Source organism: Poromitra crassiceps (assembly GCF_964638095.1).
Source record: "Poromitra crassiceps genome assembly, chromosome: 29".
In the NCBI taxonomy this organism is placed as follows: Eukaryota; Metazoa; Chordata; class Actinopteri; order Beryciformes; family Melamphaidae; genus Poromitra; species Poromitra crassiceps.
The window spans coordinates 13,411,504-13,439,449 of NC_139641.1; the positions used below are offsets into that span (position 1 = coordinate 13,411,504).

At 42.3% G+C, this 27,946-nt stretch overlaps 1 protein-coding gene across 1 annotated transcript; it reads right to left on the reverse strand.

Moving 5' to 3' along the window:
- Positions 1 to 276: 276 nt before the first annotated feature.
- LOC310800063 (putative E3 ubiquitin-protein ligase HERC3) lies at positions 277 to 27,946 on the reverse strand (the record flags this gene model as incomplete). Its single annotated transcript, XM_083662649.1, has 20 exons — positions 277 to 485; positions 2,923 to 3,025; positions 3,142 to 3,325; positions 3,730 to 3,800; positions 3,936 to 4,002; positions 4,854 to 5,026; positions 5,231 to 5,374; positions 7,956 to 8,110; positions 13,448 to 13,646; positions 14,765 to 14,870; positions 16,152 to 16,211; positions 16,376 to 16,485; positions 16,671 to 16,747; positions 16,840 to 16,964; positions 19,717 to 19,847; positions 20,162 to 20,253; positions 22,394 to 22,615; positions 26,382 to 26,458; positions 26,633 to 26,744; positions 27,718 to 27,946. The coding sequence occupies 20 exons, from the start codon at positions 27,944 to 27,946 to the stop codon at positions 277 to 279; spliced, it is 2,646 nt and encodes an 881-aa protein (XP_083518775.1).

Here is a 27,946-nt window from a genome sequence, read left to right on the forward strand (position 1 = left end):
GGGGGAATACATTAACCAGAGTTCTTAAGTGCAAGAGGTGGTGGCACTGTGGCAGTACAGTACACAAATGACATGAACATTTGGACACTTATTCAGCCGGTATCTTGCATGTTGCGTTCAGGTGCACTGTAATTTTTTTTTTTTTTTTTTTTTTTACAATATGAAGAAGAATCGATTCTTGGGAGTTTGGAATCGATCCAGGAATCGTGGCATTAAGAATCGCGATCCTTTCAAGAATCGATTTTTTGGAGCACCCCTACGACTCATCATCAACCATCACTTAAAGAAGCCTCTATTGTGGCACAGAGCTTCTGTCAGCCTGGCTTGCATCGTCTCCTTAGTTGAGTATACGGGCAGGTCCAGAAAAGAGTCGCATGTATGAGCCTCGGGGAAATGCTGCTGGGTGAAGTGGGACAGGAATCGAACCGTCATCCGGACCTGGTCCATGCCCAGAATAGGCACCCTCTCAAAACCAGTCAGGAACACTGGAGAAGGAAACCATGACAGGTGTTTATAACAAAAAATAGGAAAGTATTCATGAACTAGGTATAGCTTGAATCACCATTGTTATATCAATCAGTGATTGAGATCAGCAAAACAAGCATTTATTTATTATATGAAAAGGTCAAGAATGATCACTTATGATTTGAAACACATCTTTTGTAAGTTTCACAAAGCATGTGTTGAATATCAGTAGCCAAACTACATTCCCATAAGTGTGTGAAGATTTTCAATAGGTCATAATTATCATCTTTGACAATTGTGAATAATAATAATTATTATTATTGGAAGTTATCACTATATTTTTTATTCCAGTGAATAATTTCCAGTGAGAAACATGCTGTGTCTTCACTTAGACTATTTTACAGAGGAGTACAGAGGACTCATAGGGATCTTCGTCACCCGGTAGAACGACAATCATCTGAAGCTCAATATCAGCAAAACCAATAACCTTGTGTTGGACTACCAGACAGGACAGGAGGTCCCCTGTCCTGGTTGTCATCCAGGGACAGGAAGTGAAGAGGGTGGACTCATGCAAGTATCTTTGGGTCCAAATCAAAATAATGAATGTGATTCTTAGGTCAACTCAAGCGCGTCGATTTGGGTAGGGTTGCTAGGGTCAAGACCCTACCAACATTTCAGGGTGTCCAATTGTCCCTACCAACTTTTAAGCAACCTTATTTGCATTATCTTTGGAGTGCAGTTATATAGGTCATTTAGATTGTCTTCCCATATTTTGCAAGGATAGAATTGACCCGACCATTATTGAGTGAAATTAGTTTGCAATATGTTCAAAGTTACATTTACCCCTGTTTTTCACAACTGAATGGGCCAGTCCAATCCCCCCCCCCCCCAAACTCCCGTTTGATTGGCTCATTTGGCTGATGACCAAACAAACGCCCACCCACGCACATGGCTCTGACACACACTACTAACACGCTGACATGCCGCCGCCGCCTCCTCCCGCTCGGAAAAAGAGGGGTCCCCCTGCAGCAACTGTAAGTAACTCGTTACGTTAGGGTAGCAAAACGAGACGTCATTGTTGGTGGAGGTGGAGGAACACACCACACTCTCTCTCTCTCTCTCTCTCTCTCTCTCTCTCTCTCTCTCTCCTCTCCTCTCCTCTCCTCTCCTCTCTCTCTCTCTCTCTCTCTCTCGGGACTAGTGTGAGAGAGAGCACAGAGAGAGACACACAGCCTGGTGACGCGAGTTTACTCACACACATACACACACACACTGCGCTGTGCAGTCGCAGCAACATCTCTCCCTCTCCGAGCAACGAACACACGCACACACACACACACACACACACACACACCGTGTGTGTGTGTGTGTGTGTGTGTGTGTTCGACACACGCACTGGATCTCCCTTTCTCCGTTTCCCTCCCCCCCTCTCTCTCGCGCTCTCTCTCTCTCTCTCGGAGGAGAGAAATGTCCCTGCTGCAGACGGGACACGCCCACACAGTCCGCGGGAGAAAATACACTCTAAAAAGTAATTGATTCTCATGACTTTTGCCAGACTGTCAAACCTAAATTTATATACTTTGCGACGTTCATCATCGTTCAAATTTGGCTGGTGGGTTATTAACATAGGGTCCTGTGATGTGATGAACTCAAAATGCTAAATAATAAAGAAATATTTCTGGTTTCCAGGGACTTGAAAAGAAACCTAATTGTTTTTATTTAAAATTAGATATTCCTCTAAATATGGCTAAAAAATGTTAAAAAAAAAAGCTCAAATGTTTTTTGGGCGCCGCCGAAACCGCCTCCCCTCCTGCCGTCCTCGACCCTACCAACTTTGAGACCAAAACGACGCCCTTGGGTCAACTTAAAGGATTTTGGTGTCTGCAGAAGTGAGTGACAGCACTTCCAGCGCTTTTGTAGAATGACCAAAGATCGTATTCTCAGCTACAGTGGTAAGCAAAATATTATGTCAGTGAAGGTTACCTTGGTTACCTAGATATTTGTGTGAAATTTTCTCATAATTAGCGTATGAATTCTTAAGTTATGGGCAAAAATGTGAGGTCGCAGTGACCTTGACCTTTGACCACCAAAATCTATACAGCTCATCCTTGAGTCCAAGTGGACGTTTGTGCCAAATTTGAAGAAATTCCCTCCAAGCGTTCCTGAGATATTGCATTAACGATAATAGGACGGACGGCGAGGTCACAGTGACCTTGAACTTTGACCTTTGACCACCAAAATCTATTCTTCTATCATTCTTCAGTCCAAGTGGACGTTTGTGCCAAATTTGAAGAAATTCCCTTAAGTCGTTCCTGAGATACCGCATTAACGAGAACTGGACAGATGGATAACCCGAAAACATGCCTTTGGCCACGGCTCCCGCCGGCAGAGGCATAAGGTTCATGGTTAAAGAGCACTGTGACATGTAAAACTGTTGATATTAGGCAAAGTACTTACAAAGGAAAGCTTTCTTCTGATCTTCAGTCAGCTCCTCAAAAACATCCCAGAACATCAGTATGGTGGGGTGGCGGTCATGGTACCCCCCTTCATAAACTGTGTTCTAATTACAGATGACACATTGAAACAGACATCGTTACCATCAAAACCAAGCTCTGAGTACATGAAGATGCAGTCAATCAAGTGCAGTTTGGATGAATGTTCAAACCAGTTGCATACCTGTTTCAGCTTTGCCCAGTCGTAGGTCTCTTTGCCCACAATGAGTCCCTTCAACTCCTCTGGTCTGAGCAGCTTCACCACGTCCAGGTCACACACCATGAAGAAACCCCGCCTGAACTCCTCAAACACCCCCTCCACCGATGCGTTGAAGCCGTGATTCACGTAGGCATCCACAAACTCCTTCCTGTTTAGCAGAGTGGAGTTTTAGTTCTACAAACATACACTTCTCAGATCTGCTCTGGAAGCAGAACTAATATCACTGGGGGAGCCAAAGAACCAAGAGCCAAGGTTTTACAGATAGCAAACTTGAATCAGGAAAAAAGAACTCTGATCAAAATAAAAATGTTGATGACTTTTTTCATTCATTCATGATCTTGGGAGGTCAGCAGGAAGCTAGGTAACTAGCTTACCTAGATAGCTAGGCTAGTTTGAACAGCTAAGCTAATAAAGGAAGTTATGGTCGACAGTATCAAACACTAAGGTCAAATGGCAAATCTGGTCTGATTTCTTCGTATTTATGAATTATGATCATTTTATTATTATTATTTATTATTATTATTATTATTATTTAAGTTTTCATATTCTTACTTATTTTGACTTGTCACCGGCTTTCCAGGATTTTGGGGATCAAGTTCAATCACTGTCCCATCCCAGACAACCTGTTACAATTAGCAAGGAAAAGACACTGACATCGCTGCAAGACATTTGGACACACTGATGGATGATTGGTTGGATATTTGAAGTAGGATAAATGGGACAAATTTTTAGGACAGCAGTTATGATTAAATACATACTGAAAAATCCAAGTCCAAGTTCTCTTCTATATCATCATCTTCATAGTCCAAGATGTACCGCAAACTCCTTTAAATGTGGCAAAACAAAATGATCAAGCAAAAGAAAGATTAAAAAAAAACTTATAGAAAGAGTACAATATTTACAGTATATTATGACCTCTCTCGTGCATCAGGGGCCAGTTGCACCAAGTGGTATTAACTATGCCTGGTCGTAACTCCTACGTCAGTCTTCGTTAAGACCAGTCTTTAGAGTGGATTTACGCCTGTTGCACCAACAGGGCTTATGTCTGGTCTTAACTACGCCGGTCGTAGCAATGCACGTCCATGTGAATTGCCGGGGAATGCCCCCTGATTGGCCCAAAAATGTGCCTCGCGACCTGCTTGGAGCGTCACTGTGCCATATGGCGTCACTACACCCTCCCTCCTCCCACCCTCCCTCCTCCTGTGGAAGCTTCGTGGGAAAATGGCGGCGATTGAGTGCCAGGCAGTCTGAATGAAATTGAATGTAACGTTCCCAATTCTATGTATTAAATTCTAAAAAACGACCCTCAACATTTGGGAAGGCTACGCCACACAACTAGTTCGTTATAATCTAACGTCATGCTTGGAAGGCGACTTTACGACGATGAGGACGGTAAGGACTCAATCACATCAGGTCTCCGCTGATAGACTACCTCGGAGATCTCTGTTACAGGCATCGGCACTTTACGCCTCCTCCTGACCAGGCGTAAGAGTTACGCCTGGGCGTAGTGAAAAGAAGGCTTAAGCCCTCTTGGTGCAACCGACGTAGCTGTTAGGTCGTAAAGTTACGACCAACTTAGCTTAAGACCAGTCGTAAGACCACTTGGTGCAACTGGCCCCAGCAGCATGTCAAACCACAATTTTGTTTTACTTAAATGTTGGTGAATTTACTCTTACTTTCCCTCTTCTGTGCTGAATTCTATCATATCTTCCAGAGAAGGCTCCACATTGAGCAGCTTTTTGAACAGAGCCATTGGGAAGGGTAAGTGTATGATACTCTCGTTGGATAAGGCCAATCCACAGAGAACCCCAAACCGGAAGTACCTCTCTTCCCCCAATGTTGCCTGTGCCTGTTATTGATGATGAATAGTATTAGGCAGTGAAGGTCATGAATCTTGAATTTGTGTTCATGATTTGTCATGGTTCCACGTACATTTTTCAAACTTAAAATTGTTCCACTATTGATTAGCAGCTGCAGCAAGAAATCAAAGTAAACTGAATCCTTAGTCTCTGTTTCAAATGTGATTAGCCTGTATGAAAATCAAAAATCTTACTTGGGAGGGGAACCACGCCAGTGTTTTGGAGTCATTGTACATAAACATCCCAGATTCAGTCGACATCACCTCATGAAACAAGTGGTGAAAAAAGTCTTTTTTGTAGACCGCTGTGTCTGGGTTTGAGTCCTCATCAAAATAGACCTGAGAGACAAAAAGGTACAAATTAAGTTTTCCTGCTAAAAATAGCAGATATTAAAGACTAACTACACAACAACACAACCTTTTTAATTTGAATTTGGCAATGCTACGGTGTTATACACTCAGAGGTGTAGTGGTAAATAAGAGGTGGGTAAACTGCATTTACCCTAAACTACGCCCCTGTATACAATACTCATAGCTACACCCCTGTACTGTATATAATACTCATAACTACACCCCTGTACTGTATATAATACTCATAACTACGCCCCTGTATACAATACTCATAACTACGCCCCGGTACTGTATATAATACTCATAACTATGCCCCTGTATATAATACTCATAACTACGCCCCTGTATATAATACTCATAACTACGCCCCTGTATACTCATAACTATGCCCTGTATATAATACTCATAACTACGCCCCTGTATACAATACTCATAACTACACGCCTGTATACAATACTCATAAGTACACCCCTGTATACAATACTCATAACTACACCCCCTGTATACAATACTCATAACTACATCATGTATACAATACTCATAATCACACCCTGTATACAATACTCATAACTACGCCCCTGTATACAATACTCATAACCACACCCTGTATACAATACTCATAACTACACCCCTGTATACAATACTCATAACACACCCTGTATACAATACTCATAACCACACCCCTGTATACAATACTCATAACTACACCCCTGTATACAATACTCATAACTACACCCCTGTATATAATACTCATAACTACGCCCCTGTATACAATACTCATAACTACACCCCTGTATATAATACTCATAACTACACCCCTGTATATAATACTCATAACTATGCCCCTGTATACAATACTCATAACTACGCACATGAATATAATACTCATAACTACACCCCTGTATATAATACTCATAACTACGCCCCTGTATACAATACTCATAACTACACGCCTGTATACAATACTCATAACTACACCCCTGTATACAATACTCATAACTATGCCCCTGTATATAATACTCATAACTACGCCCCTGTATACAATACTCATAACTACGCCCATGAATACAATACTCATAACTACACCCCTGTATACAATACTCATAACTACACCCATGAATACAATACTCATAGCTACGCCCATGAATACAATACTCATAACTACACCCTGTATACAATACTCATAACTACACCCATGAATACAATACTCATCACTACGCCCATGAATACGATACTCATAACTACACCCCTGTATATAATACTCATAACTACACCCATGAATACAATACTCATAACTACGCCCATGAATACAATACTCATAACTACACCCCTGTATACAATACTCATAACTACACCCCTGTATACAATACTCATAACTACACCCCTGTATACAATACTCATAACTACGCCCATGAATACAATACTCATAACTACGCCCATGAATACAATACTCATAACTACGCCCATGAATACAATACTCATAACTACACCCCTGTATACAATACTCATAACTACACCCCTGTATACAATACTCATGACTACGCCCATGAATACAATACTCATAACTACGCCCATGAATACAATACTCATAGTCACAATTGCGTAATTATTTACCATAAGTGGCTTCTTTAAGTCACTGTGATCAGCATCACCCAGCTGTTCAAAGGTGCCTTCCAGAAGTGATGCTCGTTTCAGGTCCAGCTCAAAGACTACATCGTCCGGCCACAAAAGCCGCTCTATCCAGAATTGCATCTGCAAAACAAGATTTCATTTTCTATTATTACATCCACTAACAGAGGTGGACAGGGGTTATGTTTTCGGCCCATGGTGTGTTTGTGTAGCATATTGAAAAGTGTTACCAACTGATTTGTTGGAGATTTCCTCAGGATTCTGACTGTACTGTACACTGTCTTGATTTTGTGAGGCACATTTCAAGACTTAAGTTACCTCTGTGTTGATGTCAAGAACGGTTTTCTTGCATTGCAGATTCATCACAAATGGAAAGCGGCAAAGGATAGCAGGCTCATCATTCACATCCTTAAGAAAGAAAGATCATCACAAGTTGTTGACAAAGATATGGTATTTTGTTTGCATTGCTGGGCAGTATCAATTCAAAAGTGACAGAAACAAGGGCAAAGACAGAAGGAATGACATCATGATGGTCATGAGCTGGACTCAAACCCACGATGTTACAAGCACATGGTGTGGGCACTGTGGGCCTTAGCTCACTTATTATATCTATGGAGCAACCAATGTTGAAACTATCGTTTTATCTGCAGGAGACTTTTTTTTTACCTGGTTTTGTGACCTTGAACGCAGAAGGTGCAGATCCTCAAAAAGAAAGTCTTCGTCGAATGTCATCTCCAGACAAAAGGTGCTTTCCACGATTCTCCGAGGTCCTACAATCCTATTATTGGCCTGTAAAACAAGTAAATTAAAATATGCTAATTTGGTAAAACGTTAAATTTGTAATGTAAACCTTCATTTTGTAATATGGGAGAGTAGGATTTACATTCAGTGCCGTTTGAAACACATGACTGAAAAAATACAAATGACAATCGACACTAACGTTGTAGAGGCATTGAAGGACTTGTAGCACGGCTTTGACTCCATTTCTGCGAGGAACGGTCATGTCATTAGTGGTCACGATCAGTGACAGCACCTGCTTCCACACCCTCACATACATGACCATGGTGGAGGGCTTCAGGGAGGACCACCAATCCCCTGTGGAATAGAACATACAGACATTTGCAACCTGTGCTTAGTAGTCGACTAGTCTTTTTTTTTTTTTTTTTTATCTTTAAAGGTCCCAATTCGTGCAGCTGTAACCTCTTAAAAACGTGTGTCTCTGGTCCATAAAACATGATTCTGGATTAATTTGTCGAAAATATAGCAACCCCGTTTGTTGTGACGGAGTTGTCCCTTCCTCATCTCGTTGCGTCCCAAGAATGGTCGGTTTCTATAATATATTCAGAACTAACAGTTCCCATTGGCCACTGAGGGAGAGCCCGCCCCAGGCTCCCAGCGGCCAATCAGATTAGCGTCTGTGGACCAGCACGCTAGGTTGTGTCCACGACTAACGTTAGCAACGCTACGCTAAAGAGGACATCTCAAAATGCCTAGACTTACCGAATGCACCTCTGCAGTTGCTGGATCACGTACAGTTGGCGTCGCTCCAGCTAGAAGTGTTAATTTTGTGGCTATAGACAAAATGGTGCAGGTAGCTTGTGTGAGAGAGACCCGCGCAGTATGCTTGAGGACCATCGTGACGTCCCGATACCCCATCTGGGGAACAGAGCGTTAGGGGGCGTGGCTTGAAGGAGGCTGCAGGGGGAAGCTGGATAGGGACAAATCCAACTGTGGCAGTTCTGAGCTTGTGACCACTCATTACAGGGAGGGATGACAGCAGTATATATGCATTTACAAGTAAAAACAGCTTTTGCACGGAATGGGACCTTTAAGAAAGAACATGAGGTATTTACATGACATACATGGACTATCATATCCCATATCCCATATCCCCCACAAAAACATCAAAACACAACAAAACAAAACAAGAAAACTGCAAACACAATAATCCAAGAACAAACAAGACTATTGGACAAACAACCAAACGAAAACAATGCATTCAAAGTAAATACATAGATCTTGCCCTGTTGGCAGCTAGGAAATGCATAGCTTTAAATTGGAAAGCATCCAATCCCCCAGCTGTAGTTCACTGGTGGAATGAACTTTCAAGCTACCATACGTTGGATAACATTTACTATAAGAGCAAAGGCAGATTCTTAGACATCCCCAAAATATGGCAACCACATACAGAGTTTGACTTTAAGAACTTTTTACCCCAGTGTCATTAGGCTTATCAGGATAGGAGCTGAATGCATTGTTTTTGTTTGGTTGTTTGTCCAATAGTCTTGTTTGTTATTGGATTATTGTGTATCTTATGCAGTTTTCTTGTTTTGTTTTGTTGTGTTTTGATGTTCTTTGTGGGGGATATGGGATATGGGATATCATAGTCCATGTATGTCGTGTAAATACCTCATGTTCTTTCTTAACACATTCACTGCCAGCCGTTTTTTCAATACTGTAGGTAGGTTCTGCCAAGTTTTTTTTTTGAGGATTCTGGCTCATCTTTCAAGAGCCGAGGATTCTTTTCTGCTAAGATTTTGTGAACACAAATGATCTCAAAAGAACTAATAGAATGTGTGCTTTCTCTGTCTAAAAGAGTTAGTTTGTAGAGTTAGTAATGTAGGCATTAGCAGTAGAATACAGCATGGTTTCAGCGTCTGAAAATTTATTCTGAGATAAATGGCTTTTTGTGAAATTCGATAGAACAGTCACTTTAACCATTTATTTTTGGCGTAAGACGTCAGACATCTAAACAATAGTTTTGAACAGTAATTTCCTCCATAGCAGCAGGAAACCCCCCTCTCCTACAAACTCCTCCCTCCATGGGTGTGTCTCTAGTGGCTTTGCAGCGTTTGTCACAAGCGAGGCTCTGCCTGTCTGTGCTGCCTGGCTGCTGGCGGCTGCTCTTTGGGCGAGTCTGCATGAGTCGTTTCGATTGTGAGCTCAGCTGCAATGAAGCTGCGTGCGATTGTGGGCTTTCTGCGGGTGTTTCAAAGTGTGTTGCACGCATAATCTATTATGCAAATTTGCAATCCCCCACCGCCAGCTCCCAGCGCGATAATGCGCGAAAGCGAAAGCGTTTTCGCCAATCCATTTTACAGTATGAGAGAATGGTTTCCTCGCGCGTTCCCCTGCAGTTTTGGCTCTGCTTTTTCTAGTCTGGAGAGCACTGTCGCCACTTAGTGGGTCGTTGGAATGGGTTGTACACGTTCGGTGGCTCCAATTTTTTTATAGGAGACGTGGGGGGCGTTGATCAACGTCCCACCATCAAATTTTTTTTTTTTTTTTTTTTTAAGACGAGATATCTTGTCATTGGCAGTCAACCATTGGATTTTGTAAGACGAGATATCTCGTCAATGGCAGTGAACGTGTTGAAGATTAAAAAAAAAAAAAAAAAAAAAAAACGACTAGTCAACTAGTCGACTACCTTTAGGGACGACTAATCGACTAGTAAAATTCACTAGTCGTGAATGCCCTAGCGACTACTATCAAAAAAGTCCGTTACAGAGTAGGCTCTTACTGTGATGCGTTCAAACAAATCCATGCTTGAGTTCAGATACGTTTCAGACAGTTTACGAAATGAAAGAATAACAGGCAAAGCACTGAGATAATAAAGCAAATAGTGAAACAACAACGGTCAACAGAAAATATCGGAGCCAAACTCAGCCTCTAACATCAAACCAGACGCCCAACTGCTGAACAGGTAAGTACTGAATGAATGAATGAAACCACACCCCCGTGTCAACGTGAAACCACACCCCCCTGTGCCAATTGACCAATTACAAGCGATAATGGCTAGCAATGAACGTATGCAGCTCAAACATTACGTCATGTCAAACAAAATAAACAACATAGGCAATATAGATATTATGGCTTCTACAGTCAGTAACACATTTATTGCTTTCGCACATTTATATTTATATGAACGAAACATTATTTTCATGAGTAAGGCGGTGTCCACACTGATTTCAGGAAACGGATAGCTTTCTGTCCGTTGGGTTTGTTATGGGACTTCAACATGGTGAGAGTGGCAGAAGTTAGGAAACGACAGCTTTGCGCAGAAGTCATAACGGAGCTACTTCATAGAAAAAAGAAGAAACAGACTATACAAACTAGAGGGCACTCAGTAGAGTGCATACCTCCACACCTCCACCAACCTTACTACAACGTTTTGTGGCGTTACGTGAGGTGCCTTTTTGTGATTGGCCACACCCATTGCCACACCACCTTATGGGGGGTGTGGCAACAAAGCCTCATGCAAAGCCGTGCACAACTTTTTGAGATATCCCGCAGAAAACTAACCTTGCTTGCAAGATGGATAACCTCGCAAGATCAAAAGAGATTCACAGGATGCACAGGCAGTTAAGATGATTGGCTTAGAAACCCGAACCATGGCCGGCTCGACGAATCAGCGGCAGCCTTAGGCGGGCTTAGGCTCGTCTGGGCAAGTAGTGGGTACATGGTCTTTGTAGTTCTTTTCACTCGTCAACATGGCTGCCGCCGTGGAAGTGGCAGGCAGTCTGAATGAAATTGAATGTAACGTTCCCAATTCTATGTATTAAATTCTAAAAAACTACCCTCAACATTTGGGAAGGCTAAGCCACGCAACTAGTTCGTTATAATCGAACGTCATGCTTCGAAGGCGACTTTACGACGATGAGGACGGTGAGCACTCAATCAATGATAGACTACCACGGAGATCAGGCACAGGCACCTTCCTCCGGTCGCAAACGTGACGTCAGAGGCATGGCGATCTGATTGGTAGAAGTTAACACGCACCAGCGGTGATAGACAGATGGGTCATCCAATCACCTGCCAAGTAGCTTGGAAAAAGTGGCCGCCTCCGTCAGCGGGTTGGATTACTGCATTGCCAGATGGACTGGTTTAGTGAAACATAATGTGAAGCTAAACCGTCCATCTGGCAGCATCAGGTTAGCAGAAAACCAGGTAGACAGACAAACAGGGGCCAAAACGTGACCTAGGACAGTACCTAGGACCTGGAGGCTGGCAGCAGGAAGTCTTAAATAGGACAGTACCTAGGACCTGGAGGCTGGCAGCAGGAAGTCTTAAATAGGACAGTACCTAGGACCTGGAGGCTGGCAGCAGGAAGTCTTAAATAGGACAGTACCTAGGACCTGGAGGCTGGCAGCAGGAAGTCTTAAATAGGACAGTACCTAGGACCTGGAGGCTGGCAGCAGGAAGTCTTAAATAGGACAGTACCTAGGACCTGGAGGCTGGCAGCAGGAAGTCTTAAATAGGACAGTACCTAGGACCTGGAGGCTGGCAGCAGGAAGTCTTAAATAGGACAGTACCTAGGACCTGGAGGCTGGCAGCAGGAAGTCTTAAATAGGACAGTACCTAGGACCTGGAGGCTGGCAGCAGGAATAGGACAGTACCTAGGACCTGGAGGCTGGCAGCAGGAATAGGACAGTACCTAGGACCTGGAGGCTGGCAGCTGGAAGTCTTAAATAGGACAGTACCTAGGACCTGGAGGCTGGCAGCAGGAAGTCTTAAATAGGACAGTACCTAGGACCTGGAGGCTGGCAGGAGGAATAGACCCTTCTCACGGGGGCCATTTTGTGTCGAAAAGGCAGAATAAACACAGGTGCAAGCAAAACACTAATGAGGGTTTCCAAATTCCAATCATGGAAGTTGGAAACCCTCATTAGTGTTTTGCTTGCACCTGTGTTTCCCCTGCCTTTTCGACACAAAATGGCCCCCGTGAGAAGGGTCCATTGGACAGTACCTAGGACCTGGAGGCTGGCAGCAGGAATAGGACAGTACCTAGGACCTGGAGGCTGGCAGCTGGAAGTCTTAAATAGGACAGTACCTAGGACCTGGAGGCTGGCAGCAGGAAGTCTTAAATAGGACAGTACCTAGGACCTGGAGGCTGGCAGCAGGAAGTCTTAAATAGGACAGTACCTAGGACCTGGAGGCTGGCAGCAGGAATAGGACAGTACCTAGGACCTGGAGGCTGGCAGCAGGAATAGGACAGTACCTAGGACCTGGAGGCTGGCAGCTGGAAGTCTTAAATAGGACAGTACCTAGGACCTGGAGGCTGGCAGCAGGAAGTCTTAAATAGGACAGTACCTAGGACCTGGAGGCTGGCAGGAGGAATAGACCCTTCTCACGGGGGCCATTTTGTGTCGAAAAGGCAGAATAAACACAGGTGCAAGCAAAACACTAATGAGGGTTTCCAAATTCCAATCATGGAAGTTGGAAACCCTCATTAGTGTTTTGCTTGCACCTGTGTTTCCCCTGCCTTTTCGACACAAAATGGCCCCCGTGAGAAGGGTCCATTGGACAGTACCTAGGACCTGGAGGCTGGCAGCAGGAATAGGACAGTACCTAGGACCTGGAGGCTGGCAGCTGGAAGTCTTAAATAGGACAGTACCTAGGACCTGGAGGCTGGCAGCAGGAATAGGACAGTACCTAGGACCTGGAGGCTGGCAGCAGGAAGTCTTAGCATGGCAGCAGCGACTGCCTCAGGAAGCTCTGTGCTCTGCTGCAGGTTGTGTTTCTGGATCACGTGGAGGAGCTCCGTCAGAAGCAGGTAGATCCTCAGTCCCTCCACTCCCACCAGGCTCCCACCAAGGGAGGGAAGCAGGGTCGTCATGACAACAGCCTCCACCTGGTGTTTCCAAAAGGGTTGACAAGAGTCATTCACTGCTATGCAGGGGCGGACTGGGATCATAATTCAGGCCGGGCATTAGATACCAAGCAGGCCAGGCCAAATTTGGGCCGTTTGAAGCCGAATTTGGGCCGTTTGAAGCCCAATTTGGGTCGTTTGAAGCCGAATTTGGGCCGTTTGAAGCCAGATTTGGGCCGTTTGAAGCCGAATTTGGGCCGTTTGAAGCCCAATTTGGGTCGTTTGAAGCCAGATTTGGGCCGTTTGAAGCCCAATTTGGGCCGTTTGAAGCCCAATTTGGGTCGTTTGAAGCCAGATTTGGGCCGAGTCCAATTTTACAATGAGATGCACCCACTTTAACCCTGAAGTGTAATTATTACTTCAGACTAACTAATAAAGTAATAAAACCACTAGTAACTAGTAAACCAATTTTTTTTTTTTTTTTGCAGGCCAGGCCAGGCCAGGCCAGGCCAGGCCACCGGGCATTTGCCCGACGTGCCCGATTATGCAGTCCACGCCTGCTGCTATGTGTGTGTGTGTGTGTGTGTGTGTGTGTGTGTCTGGTGTAGTGTAACAGCTAAACTACGCAGCATGCGTAACATTTGTGTATCCAACTTGTCGCGGTCCAACTTGTTGGCGGAACTGCGAACTGCGCACACTGTGAAGTGACAGTCATGTATTAGAAGCATCGCTTTTACCTTCTTTCGAGGAAGCTTTTGTTCATACAGGATGCAGAGGAAAACATCCTTTTGATTTCAGTACATTTGAGTGGGCTGAATTATTCAGAAACACGTGGAAGGGGAAAGGAATTTTGATTGTGCAATGTCTTGAATACAATGGTTTTAGATCGTTTTTAATGACGATAATGACACCATCCCAAAATGTAATCCGAGTGAGTTAAACAGAATACATTGTCTACATTGAATGGCCTATAGCTTTTGGAGGCAAAGTAAACCAAAATCATCCAAAGTAATGACATCTTTTTTTGTCGTTTGAGTATTCCGGTGGATTACATTACTTATTCAACTTTATAGCAGGTCATTGGCGAGATGTAATGGATTACAGTAAGTAAAGTAATCTTCCCAACATTCCTAGATCATTCAAACAGGTCAGTTCAGTACCTTTGCCAGCACTCTGTCATTCTCCACCAGTTTCCGGAAAGCACGGCGTGCGCGTGACAAGTTCAGGCCCGAGTACGTCGGTGAGGTCTGGAAATGCTTATCGTTGCTGATGAAAGAAATAACCAGTGTTGGGCAAGTTACTTTCAAAATGTAATATACTACATATTACTAGTTACTTTCATTTGAAAGTAATACGTTACTTTGCAATATTACTGTCTGTGTAGTAGGGGTGTCACGATACACTCAGTTCACGATACGATACGTATCACGATACTGGGTTCACGATAACGATACGATACGATACGATTTTAACAATATTTTTTTAAACTTGAATAATGACAATATATGACTGGAAAAGTAGTATTTTATTTGAAATGCACAAATACAAAACATGCTGTTGTGGGAAATTGTTATTACAATAACAACTAGAAAAAACATGAGATTGGAGATAAGGCTTATCTTGAAATAGAATGAGTTACACCGTCACTTAGATTTACTTTGAACTAAAAGGTTTCTCAGCAGTATAAATTCTCATTATGCATCTTCAGTTTTTCTTCAAACTCAAACAACAAGACTTTTCTTAGTCTATTTTTTATGCATCTTCAGTTTTTCCTGTCAAGTAAACAGTTTTGCCAGAAACTCAATTGAATGGTTTCTCTCCTGTATAACTTCTCATGTGTCTCTTCAGAGACTTGTTCAACTGAACTACTTTCCACACATTGAACTTCAACAAACAAAGACGTTTCTTTGTCTACTTTTGAAAAAAAAAAAATTTTTTTTTTTTTTTTTTTTTTTTTTTTTTTTTTTTTTTTTTTTTCACGATATGAGATTTCATCTCAACGATACATATCGTGACGTTTTACTATCGCGAAATTTCGTGGGACGATATATTGTGACACCCCTACTGTGTAGAGTAAACTTGTTACTTATTACACTACTTTTGCATTACTTTTACTAAAACAACAGCAGCAGCAGACTGACATTGCCGCCCCGGAATCATCCCGAAAAATAATTTCAACCGCCTTGAAGTCAGTGTAAACCATCCAAAATTCTAAATTTTATTATTTTCCTTTGTTATTGTCATCTATAGTGGTTATTTGAATAAAAACACACAGTTTGATTAGGAAATGATTGTATCTTTTTTAAATATGTGCTTTGATTTAATAAAATGTAACTAAATTTGTAACTTGAGTTACTTGACAAAGTAACTGGTATAATATTACTGAAATCCTATTGAAGTAATAAGTTATATTACTGAGTTACTGCTAAAAGTAATATATTACATGTAATATGTTACTTTTGTAATGAGTTACCCCCAACACTGGTAATGATGTATCAGCTACTCAACTTTAGAAGTGACAGTCTTGTATAGAAGCATCGCTTTTACCTTCTTTTGAGGAAGCATTTGTTCATACAGGATGCCGAGGAAAACATCCTTTTGATTTCCCTGTAACAACGTGTAACACTTTCATTATGTGGAGTACAACATAACTGAGGAAGTTTTGCATCAAAATGACGAAATCCAGTCATAGTATTAATAAAATACCAGGCTATATGCAACAAACCAAGTACATTTTGAGAACTATAACTGCTTCAGTGTATTACACTTACTTTTGTGTCGAGTTTGAATTGCATTCAGAGATCCATTTGTCGATCACATGATCTAGAGACTGCTGTGTCACAGGATCCATACTGCCACTGTTTGACGCCTCATGAACTTCCTGCGAAGAAAAAAGTTTAAGTTACTGTTTTGAAAATTTTAAATTAAATTAAATTAAATTAAATTAAATTAAATTAAATTAAATTCAATTAAATTCAATTCAATTCAATTCAATTAAATTAAAAGACTGTACATACATTAAACCTACTTGTAATCATTATGGCTTGCATGTAACTGCATTGGTACCTCATTTGAAGTGCACATTGCGAAAGAACAGTTTCCTCCTGCGTAGATGTTTCCAATTTTGTGACCATCAATGGTTTCTGGAATATCGACACAGTATATATTGACATTCAGCTAAATAGTTTTATCTCATTGTCATTATTCAACTCTGTCACTATAGAGAAATATTCACCCTGTGCCAGTTGAACTGGTAGAGGCACAGACTGGTGACTCCCCTCTCCACGTCCCAGCTGCCCTTGCTCTCCACAGCCGAAGGAGTAGACCCTCCTGGAGACCGTTAACGCTAATGTGTGATGTCTGTTTGAGAAAGAAAATTAGCATTTTTAATGTCAACAAAAACAGTGGGATGCTTTGACCTGCTACTTTTCAGGGTCATGTTTTCATTAGAACAGAGACCAGTCATTCTTTTCACTTTTTTTTTTGCAGCTTCTCAGAATCAGAATCAGAATCAGATTTATTATTATAATAATATTATATTATTATAAGTATGTACACATACAAGGAAATTGGCTCCGGTTCGCTTAACTCTCAATATACGCAAACAAAATAAAAATAAAAATAAAAAGTATGATCAGGCTAAAACAAACAAGCCTGGTACGGGAACTGTACCACAATGGACCGCAGGGCGCTACGAAGAGTGAGGCGCGCGGCCCAGCACGTAACAGGATGTGAGTTGCCAGAACTGCAGGAACTGTATAACCAGCGGTGCCTCAGGAGGTCCCCGAAGATCATCAAAGACACAAACCATCCCCACAACAGCATGTTCTCCCTGTTACCCTCAGGGAGGAGATACAGGGTCCCAAGAGCACGCACAAATCGCTTGAGGGACAGTTTCTTCCCGCAGGCCACAAGACTCCTTAAAGGGGGACTAACCCCCTAGATATGTATTAGAACAGTGATTTGAAAATACCTATGGAAAAAACCAAGAAATGACATATGCTCTTGTCTATATTGGACTCTTTGGCTGTGTTGAAGTCCAGATTTTTTTTCGGAAATCGACGCCATTACAGTTTGCCTACTGCCTCAAAAATAATTTATTTGAGAGGGGCCATATCTGTATAAATATCAACAACTAGCCAACGCTGGTGGCCTGTTTGGAAAGAGCTTTGCTCAAAATGGTTGAAAGTTATATCAATTTGGTAATTCAGTGGCGAACTAGAAATTTAATTATTTTTCTGCATGTAACTCTATGGCAGTGTGTTAAACTACGTTACGAGAGCAAAGTGGCATGGGCTCGTTACAGCAGCACACCGCACAATACGACAAACCCCCCGTTCTGGGGTAACACAATGCGAGATTTCTCTACGTCATTCCCTCGTCCAAGTTGCCATATAGTCCCTTTTTCATTTTAGTTTGGGGGCTTTTCGTGATTCTTGTTAAAAGTTGTGCAAAAGTTTTCCTCTCAGCGCAGTGCAGGCTGCCTGCGCCTCCTCCCTCCTCCAGACCCCGGCTGGCGAAACAGCCTGCTGCATGCATGGGGCGCTTGTAACCTCACGGAGCAACAAACAAACAGACAGAAATAGCTGGTGTGCGATTTAGAGAATACAGTCTGAGATTGGGTACAGGATTGAGGGAATCCCGCATCTGTTTGCGAAGGTGCGACTGGACAGGACGCTTTTCACAGACAGGCACAGTAGTCGGAGCGAGGCGAGTGTCTCTCAGGGCTACTCAGGGCACAGCTGCAGATCTTTCCTCCTCCTCCTCCGCGCATTCAGTCTGTCCAAAATCATTACCGATATAATCTCAGTAGGATCGAGGGATGCAGGGAAATATGATAGTAGCCGATGTGTTTAGAGAAGCTTTGTCACGTTGTCACGTCGTAGTATAGCGTTATATTTTACATGTGCGCTAAACTGCGACCATATTTGTTTGCGGAAATATCAGACTGCTCTCTCTGCTCTCAGAGCACAGAGAGCTCTGCTCTGCTGCGCGCGCCCGCGGAGCTTGGAGCTAGTGCATGAGGTTTACAGTACGACTCTCTCCCGCATGCCTGGGCTGGAGACAGCTGCTTCCAACTCGGACTGATAATATATACATCATCATTCGAGCTTATTCAGGTAAGATATTAATAAAGTAGTGACACATTCAGCGGGAAACTAACTATAATTAAGACATGTGCCAACTTTGACAACGTTTGGTTCAGTATTTTAAGAGCAAACTTCAATAAGAATAGGCTTGGAGTTCTGAGGAGCCGAAAGGGTACAGAGGGGGTAGGGGAGTAATTATCTTGAAATCCCATAGTCTTTGGGGACAACCTGACGTCAGGTTGTACCAAATCTCCCATTCATTTGAGAAAAAAAAAAAAAGCAGTGTTCGACCCGTAGAGGGCGCTTATGCCAGTTATGCTGCTGAAAAATGATACAAATGGTAAAATGGCAACAGTTTGGTGTCAAATGTGGAAATTCTGAGCAGAATTCTTCACACATCACCCCCAAAGTCATATATATTGGTTAAAAGCTGAAAAAAAGTGTTTTGGAGGTTAGTTCTCCTTTAACATACACAAATAGTGTAGTAGCTGTACTGTACCGCACTGTAGCTGCTACCATTACGTATGTCTAATGTTTAATTGTATGTTTAATTAGGTATATGCTATTTGCACCTGTGCAAACAGAACGTCGAATTTAAAATGTTTAAGTACGTCTAAAGTATGCACATGACATGTGCACCTATGTGCAGTGAATATGCCACTGTCTCTGACTTGTCTTATCACTCTACTGCCTTATTGCTTGTTGTGTCTCTTGTTGTTTTCCTGCACTCATATGCCCTGTTATATTCTGTACTATGTTGTAAACTGAGTCCACAGCACAAGAATTTCACACGTGATACTTGTACTACGGAGTGACAATAAAAAATCTTGAATCTCTTGAATCTTGAATCACAAAGGATAATCAAACATTAACTACTATAATGCAATAATAATAATACTGTAAGTGTATGAAAGAGTGTCTATTTTGAAAGTGTGTGTATGAAAGGCATATACAGTATATATGGATGTATACAGTTATGGGCAGTTATTATAGGCTAGTGAATTCTCTATTATGTATCTTACCGTCCACAAGCGATCTTGGTAACCTTTGCCCCCCGGAGCTCCGCAACAAGCCGAGGACGCAGTTCATCTCCGAATGAGTTGTGCCCAAGCTGCCCATATTGACCAGAGCCGAATGTGAACACTGTGCCATCCTGAAGAAGCAAGCAGACAATCGTACTGTAAAACGTGGCAATAATCATTATCATTATTATCATTATCATCATTATTTGTTTTATTTACATTATGTTTTTGTTTTACATATCTCTCCCTCTATGTTATAACCCCTGGACCAACTCAGAATACATTCAGTCATATCGGATATAAATAGTTATTTTCTTTAGTCTGAAAGGACTACTTGTAAGAAATGAAATGTTTTTAATCGCCAACAATAAAATGTGACAGGTTAAAGTATTATTCCCAATAAAAGACTGATCTTATTATTGTTTTAAAGCTTTCTTTGTCAAACCTTCGTCAAAATGGCAGTATGGTCCTTTCCACAGGAAATGTAAATGGTTTTCTTCGTGTCCAAACAACGAACAGGAGTTGGTGTATGTCTGTCTATAGGAAATATATTGAAATTCAGTTTTGCTTGTTGTAGAAATGAAAACATTGACATGGATTAAATATTACCAGGGTACTGCTATTGCTTGTGAAATTCACCTTTGAAGGTAGATAAAAGTGACAGGGGGAATAAAAACACTACTGACAAGTTACTATACACCACTGGGCATCTCGCGCACTATGCGTGCTCGATTCCTAGCTATCTAGCTTGGCTGCACGGCCTCGCCCGCCCTGCAGCTCGCTGAGCTCCGCCCAAATTATTTTTTGGCCCTTCATAGGAAAGAATTTGGGCCACCTCTGCTATTAATAGAGCTCAACAGTCACATGACATTTCTTGTCCCAGGAAGTGAGTTTCCCCATTTCGTTTCTCCATAGAAATGTCAAAAAACCTTATAACGAATTTTAAGGTTGGAACCAAGCCACCCCGTGACCTACTGAATCGTGAGGGACCATAAAACATTTCACTTGGAGCAAAAACCAAAAATAAAGACGGGGAGGGTGGAAATCGATATATGTTATATATATATAGAGAGCCGCAGGGATGACGTATTTTTGTAGTCAGAACGCGGAAGTCCCGGACTTCCTGGTTCTTCACTGTTTCTGTCTATGGGATTTTTGAATAGGTTTTTGCCGCGATGCTTCAAATAAGGTCTCTGGGCAACACAAGCTTAATCAAACGTGAACCAGAGTTCAGTCGGATAATCTTCACACATGAGGACCACTTTCATGAGTTTTGTAGCGTAAATGCGAGCCCTAGAAGTAAAAAGCTCGAGCTAAGCTAATCCAGAACTACACACTGTCGCATAGGCTTCCACGTCACGTCAGCGCTCAACCAACCTGGACTGTTGTTGGATGTGTGCACTGATTACCCCGGGCTGAACCAGGTGAGGGAAAGAGAATTTCCGTGTTCGTCCTTTGAAGTGGTGACGTTATTGACGTATATATCCCCATCGACTCAACAGTGTAGTCTCATTTAGCCGTTTGCTAGCTAGCCCCCCTTTTAACGGCACGTAAAAGCTTCAAAACTCATAAGTGGTCCTCGTGTGTGAAGATGATATTACTAAACACTGGTTCGCATTTGATTAAGCGTGTGTTGCCCAGATACCTTATTAGAAGCATCGCGCCAAAAACCCATTCAAAAATCCCATAGGCGAAAACAGTGAAGAACCAGGAGTGTTAGCATTGATGATTTCCGGACTCATTCCTGTGGCTCTCTATATACAAGGGAAAAAGTGAACAGTGAGCACACTCCAAAAAAATATATATATAACTTTGGTGCAGGGCACAAACAATATCAAGTCACAGCAGGAAACGCCAGCACACAAAAAAAAGTATTTTTGAAGTTTTAATAGCTGTAGTCTGGGTAGGGCAGCAGCACAGCACAAACAGTTTCGGCACACCGGCCTTCCTCAGTGTTGTCAAACTCAGACTACATATACTGTATATATATATACACACACAGACATTGCTCCAACTGAAATGTTTTATGGTCACTCCAGTGGTGTAGTCGACGTGATACGCAGGTATACGCCGTATACACACTGTGAAATGACTCAGATTTGCGTATGCGCACTGGGAAATGCGCTATGATACGTATCGTTTTCAATTTCCATTCATAAAATTCTATGTGTGTTACCCTACGTTCACACACAGCACCCAAGCCTTGCCTTTACCCACGCTTTTAAATAGGCGTCCTTTTTAGTCAATGAAGCTGTGTACACAGGGCGCCTCAACGTGAACCTTCCGTGTACCCACGCCTCGCCTGAGCTGCGCCGATTTTTACGTGAGTTCTATTTTCAAGCCGACTAGGCGCGTGAAGGCAGACTTTTTCTGTCAAGCCATGAAAGAAAAAGGCGACAATATCCGTGGGAAATGGCAAAGTCAACTGAATTTCAAAATAAAATGGTGTTACAGCGTTGAGCAGAGAGAGAGAGAGAGAGAGAGAGAGAGAGATTGACGGGTGGCTATCACGTGGGGCTTTCTCCCCGTCGGTAAACAAATCTTCAGGAGAGAGAATAGCGACAGAAGAAGCAAGATGAAGCTGATAGCTGAAGCTATTCTGTACATTTGGGGAGGAACACGGTTAAACCACTACTTTATGGTAGAACATCAAGACGTGCAAAGAGAAACATCGAACCTTGTGTGTCTCCTAGGCCAAGCTGCCCGCAGTGGTTTTTGCCCCAGGCACACACACTTCCAGAGACAGACAGGGCGAAGCTCTGGTCTCCTCCGGCACTGATCTGAACCAGGGGGTTCGCTGACAGAGAGTGGACCAGTTGAGGTGACCCGATGCACGGCTTCTTCTTCCCCACACCTAGCTGGCCCCTGGAGTTCTGGCCCCATGTGTAGACCTGGCCACCTGCAGAGAAATTACTGTTACTTTGTGGACTCGAATGTATTGTAGGAGGCCTGGTCTCTAATCCACTTCTCTGACATCTTGGTCTTGTCTTGCTTTCGAACTCTACTGAAGGTTGCCTCAACTTTTCCCTGTCTATCTTAAAGTCGAGGTGAACCTGTTCGTCACGTGCATCTGAGTCCGTTTCAGACTGAAAACAAATTGAGAGGCGGACCATATACGGTGTTGATTATTTGATTTGACAATTCTGAGGACTGGCTTTGGCATTGGCCAATCCTGACGTGTTCCACCCCCAAATCGGGTGGGATTCAGCATGTTGTCGTGCTACGCGAGTGGGATCCGCGGAGTACCAGGCAGCCAGGCTGCTTCGTGGGGAGCGAGCGGACAATCCGATGCATGGGTGCTGCCCGCCCGCCTGGAAACTCCGAGGGGCGACCCCTGACAGCCACGCTCTCGGAGGCGCGCGCCATTATCGTTATGAATGTAAATAATATTCCTGGAATGCATGTTTTAACGAGCCAGTTACATTTCTTTGCATTTTTAGACATTGTTTTTGTTTTTTGTTCATGTTTCATACAATTGGCCATGTTAGTAGTTAGTTTATGGGATAGGAATTCTGCCAGATGACAGGCACTAGGCGCCATTTTCTACTTCATTTGGAAGAGAAAATTATCCTGAAATGAAGATTTGATTGACAGCTGCATGTCGTGAAATGATTGGTTGAAATGGGGTAGAAATCTGATAGTACTAGGTGACGTCAGCAAACTGTACATTAGCCTACTGTTATCAATGAAATCTTGAAAAATGAACTTTTGATGTGAAAAAGTGTGAAAAACTAAAGAAATTAGATTTTTGTGTTTTTTTTGCATACATTATTAAATAGGTGCACTGCATACCCAGGTATTTGAACTAAAAGAAAAGAAAAGAAATTTTTTGGGTTCAGCTCAACTAAAGTTCATAAAGATACATTTATTTGCCAGCCAGGCATACAAAGAATTTCAGGGAGTATATAATGGTCCTCAAACTTGTATGGATTGATAAGTAATAATCCTATACATTAATTAGTTGGATGTTGAATGGTCTAGTAGTACAGAGCACCTGCAGACAGACTATACATCTCATCAAACTAATTAAGCATTATGTTTATGTTTTGAACAACATACCACTATTAATTAATACACAGGACAAGATGTTACTATCCCTTGTGCCAAAATCCGAGGAAAAACACATTTAGAAGCCCAATCCAGAATAAAACAGGCTAACAGGCTAGCAAACTAATAAACAAGACACAAATCACCAGTTACCGACCCTAGCCAACAGCAGTATGAAGCATGTCATTGGGGTTTTCAAGTGGGCACCTTCCTTCACCGACGTTTCGTTAAGTTAGGCCCACGACACCTCAAGAAGGCTTAGCGGTGTAATCCAGCGTCCTGGAAACACCCCCCTCCATGCTACCACCGCACAACTGCATATACCTCACTATCTAAGCCTAGCTATCCAGGTCGGTTCGGTATGACATTCCTGACTACACCACCACTGTCAATGATTCACTGTAAGGGGAGCTTAAAAGAGGACACCGTACCCAGACCTGAGTTTTATGTGTGTGTAGGCATGTTTCTTATATAGTATGTCGGGGGACTAAATATAGATAAATTGATTTATTCTATTATGCAAACCCAATGAGTCCTCTATAAGTTTTTTGCTCTTTTTGCAACTGCTGCGCCTGTTGCTTAATGCACTTTTTATACTCTTTTTTAAAGTTTTGTTGTGATGCTTTTAAATGTCCATTTTATTCTCTTCTTTTATTCTTTTATTTTCCTGTTATTTTATGTGAAGCACTTTGAATTGCCTCTGTGTATGAAATGTGCTATACAAATAAACTTGACTTATTAATTGCCTATTTCTGGTCATGAATGGCACTTTATTTGTTCTGGTCTAGGCCTCAAAAGTGGACCTGGTCTTGGAATTGACTTTGGCACTGTGACACGGTTAAATCACCTAATTCGACTAACAGCAGGTCCTACTCATACCACAAGGTACTAGCATTAAGTCACACTGTTAGGACAGTGAAGACGTGTTACTGTTTACAAATCCCCTTAACTCATTGAGTGCCAGCCACTTTTGGAGAACGGACGCTCCCAGTGCCAGAGTTTCAGAGCTTTTTTCAGTGATTTCTCGAGGCCCACAGAATATTGTGTGATATTACTATGTAAACAATGAACACGCAAAAAGAACGATTAGACTCTTTTCTATCATCAGCAAGAACAGGTTTATTGATATCATTTTCCGTTCTTTAGTTATCAGCCGGAGAAGATAGCTTGATTTAACAAAAAAGAGCAGTTTTTTTCTAGAAGCTGAGATAATGGCCCTTTTGTGAAATTAAACATTTCAAACACATCACTGACTCTGAAGCTAATTTTCTGATGTAGTCACACCTCAAAAATAATTTCCTTCAATAAAACAGTGAGGCCAGGGAATTTTGTTTGGCAGAATAATATTTTTAGCTGCAACCATATATATATGGTTATTTTAGCTGGCCCCTGCGTGCGCTGCTGGTTGCAGCTTCTTGCTGCTGGTGGGCATCGGATATTCTGGCTTGCGTTTGCCAACCCTGTCCTGCTGCCTGGGTCTGTCTGGGTGTTGTGTGGCTGTGTGCTGATCTGCGTGCCCCCCCCCCCCCCCCGCCCCGCCTCGCCTCAACTGCACACTCCTCCCTGTATGGGAGGTGGCTCTCTGCTGAGTTTGCTCTGACTGCACTGTGAAGGGTGGGCGACATCCAGCTTTTTCCGCGTGTGTTTGTCACCGGCTACTACTGTATGCTTCCAGTTGAGAATAATAACGATGATCATGCGAATGGGCTGTCGCAGCAGTGGAGGAGCTCAATTGTGGGAGCAGATTGGCTGCTGCCTGTTGCAGGCACATCTAACGTTAAAACGCTTCATGCATATCGATGCATATGGATGCGATGCGATTTCCGTTTCCCCAACGACTTATTCTCTGTTTTTCTCTGCCTTTCTGTTAACCTGGAGAGCACTGTCGCCACCTAAGGGTTCTGTAAAATAGGTTATAGACCTCCAATAGCTACAATAGTTGTACAGGAGCTGCGGAAGGCTTTGATCGACGTCCCACCGTCAAAAAACGCATTGGACGTCGAAAGACGTCCGTGGCACTCTACGTCACTATTTAATTGGACGTCGAAAGACGTCCATGGCACTCAATGAGTTAAAGACTGAATGTTAAGTTTCACTTTTAGTTTTCTCACCGGGAGACTCTGTGGATTGAGTTCAATGCTGCTGGTCTGCTGTCTGTACATCTCCAAATGACAGACATGATGTGATGCGACATCAGGCACATTCGAGATGTAGATGTCGATCCATTTCTACATACTGACCACATTTTGATTTTGTGCCTCTGTATGGGACACTGACTGCTTATCTCAGTCAAGGCCGCCCTCTAGAGGCCATCTGACGAAGCACATCATTTCACTAACTTCATTACCTGTCTGCCTGACTATAGTCTAACCTGAATGTGCCTTGTGACGCCCTTGGCTGCGCTGTGGGAAAAATTATATTTGAATCCTTCTTTAAGCTTGCAGTTCATTCAATCAATCAATCAATCATCTTTTATTTCAGACACAATTAGGTCCATAAAGAGACATACAGTACAGTAAACAATACAGGAAACATTTAGAAGTGCATTAGAAACACACACACGCGATCTTGCACCAACAATGCAACGTTGTGGGAAACCGTTGTAAACTTTACTGTACCTTTGGTCAGGGCAACTGTATGCTGGCTTCCACAAGCAACCTGAGATACTGGTATGCGAGACAAAGCCTCCAGAGGCCTGAGAGAGCAAGAGAGACACAACAACAAACGTTTTACTTTTCAGACAAATGTTTTCTTTTCATGTGCTTTTCTGGGATTGCGCAGAGGAACAAAATCAGATTGCCCATTTTGCACAATGGCAACAGACAATTTTGAGTCCCAGATGTTTTTTTTTAAAGCCCTGTCTCCTTACCTAGGAGTATAAGTTGTGCCCAGACAGAGCACCTTGCCCTCTTTGGACAGCAGGGTGACAGCATCCTCACCACAGCTCACAGCCTGAATCTTCTCTTTACCTCTCACGTTCTCTGGAGGTGCAAGACACACAGAAAAACAGCATCATTTCAAGAGCTGGTTATGGAATTCTCACTGTCGTCCATGCTACAATAAGAAAATGTAATGTTTTCCTCTTGCCAGGCCAATCTAACCGTGCGAGGCAGCTGGATTCCAATCTTTGTAAATAAGAAATTGTTGGAGTTGATATGTTTGATAAATAGCTAATAGATAAATATATGAATTAGCTAAATAGACAGAAAGAGACAGGTAGAACAAAAGTATGTTTTCTTTTTGTCTGTTTCTGTAGCCTACCGTTAAGAAATTGTTGGAGTTGATATGTTTGATAAATAGCTAATAGACAGTGTTGGGCAAGTTACTTTCAAAATGTAATATACTACATACTACTAGTTACTTTCATTTGAAAGTAATAAGTTACATTACAATATTACTTTCTGTGTAGAGTAACTCGTTACTTATTACACTACTTTTGCATTACTTTCACCAAAACAACAGCAGCAGCAGAATGACATCGCCGCCCGGCACCATCCCGAAAAATCATTTCAACCGCCTTGAAGTCAGTGTAAACAATCCAAAATTCTAAATGTTATTATTTTCCTTTGTTATTGTCATCTATAGTGGTTTTTTGCATAAAAACACACAGTTTGATTAGGATATGATTGTATCTTTTTTTAAATATGTGCTTTGATTTAATAAAATGTAACTAAATTTGTAACTTGAGTTACTTGACAAAGTAACTGGTATAATATTACTGGTAAGTAATAAGTTATATTACTTTGTTACTGCTAAAAGTAATATATTACATGTAATATGTTACTTTTGTAATGAGTTACCCCCAACACTGCTAATAGATAATATATAAATTAGCTAAATACACAGAAAGAGACAGGTAGAACAAAATTATGTTTTCTTTTTGTCTGTTTCTGTAGCCTACCAATATGTGCAAATAAAGAATATACAGTATATATATAGTACTGTATAGCTTACTCTGTTTTCCTCTGACGCCGCTCCCATCTTGGCTCTCATGTGTGCGACGGACAAACACATTTCCATCACTTCTGATGAAAGCGACCACACTGTCGCCTCCTGAAAAATCTGTGATTTGAAATCTGAGGTCGAAAAAGTTGATGCCATTTTCTGTTCTGGCGACATCTGAGCCATCCACTGTTTTCAAGCGTAAGTCATAGCAGCAGCTGTCCTCTCCCCACGAAAACAT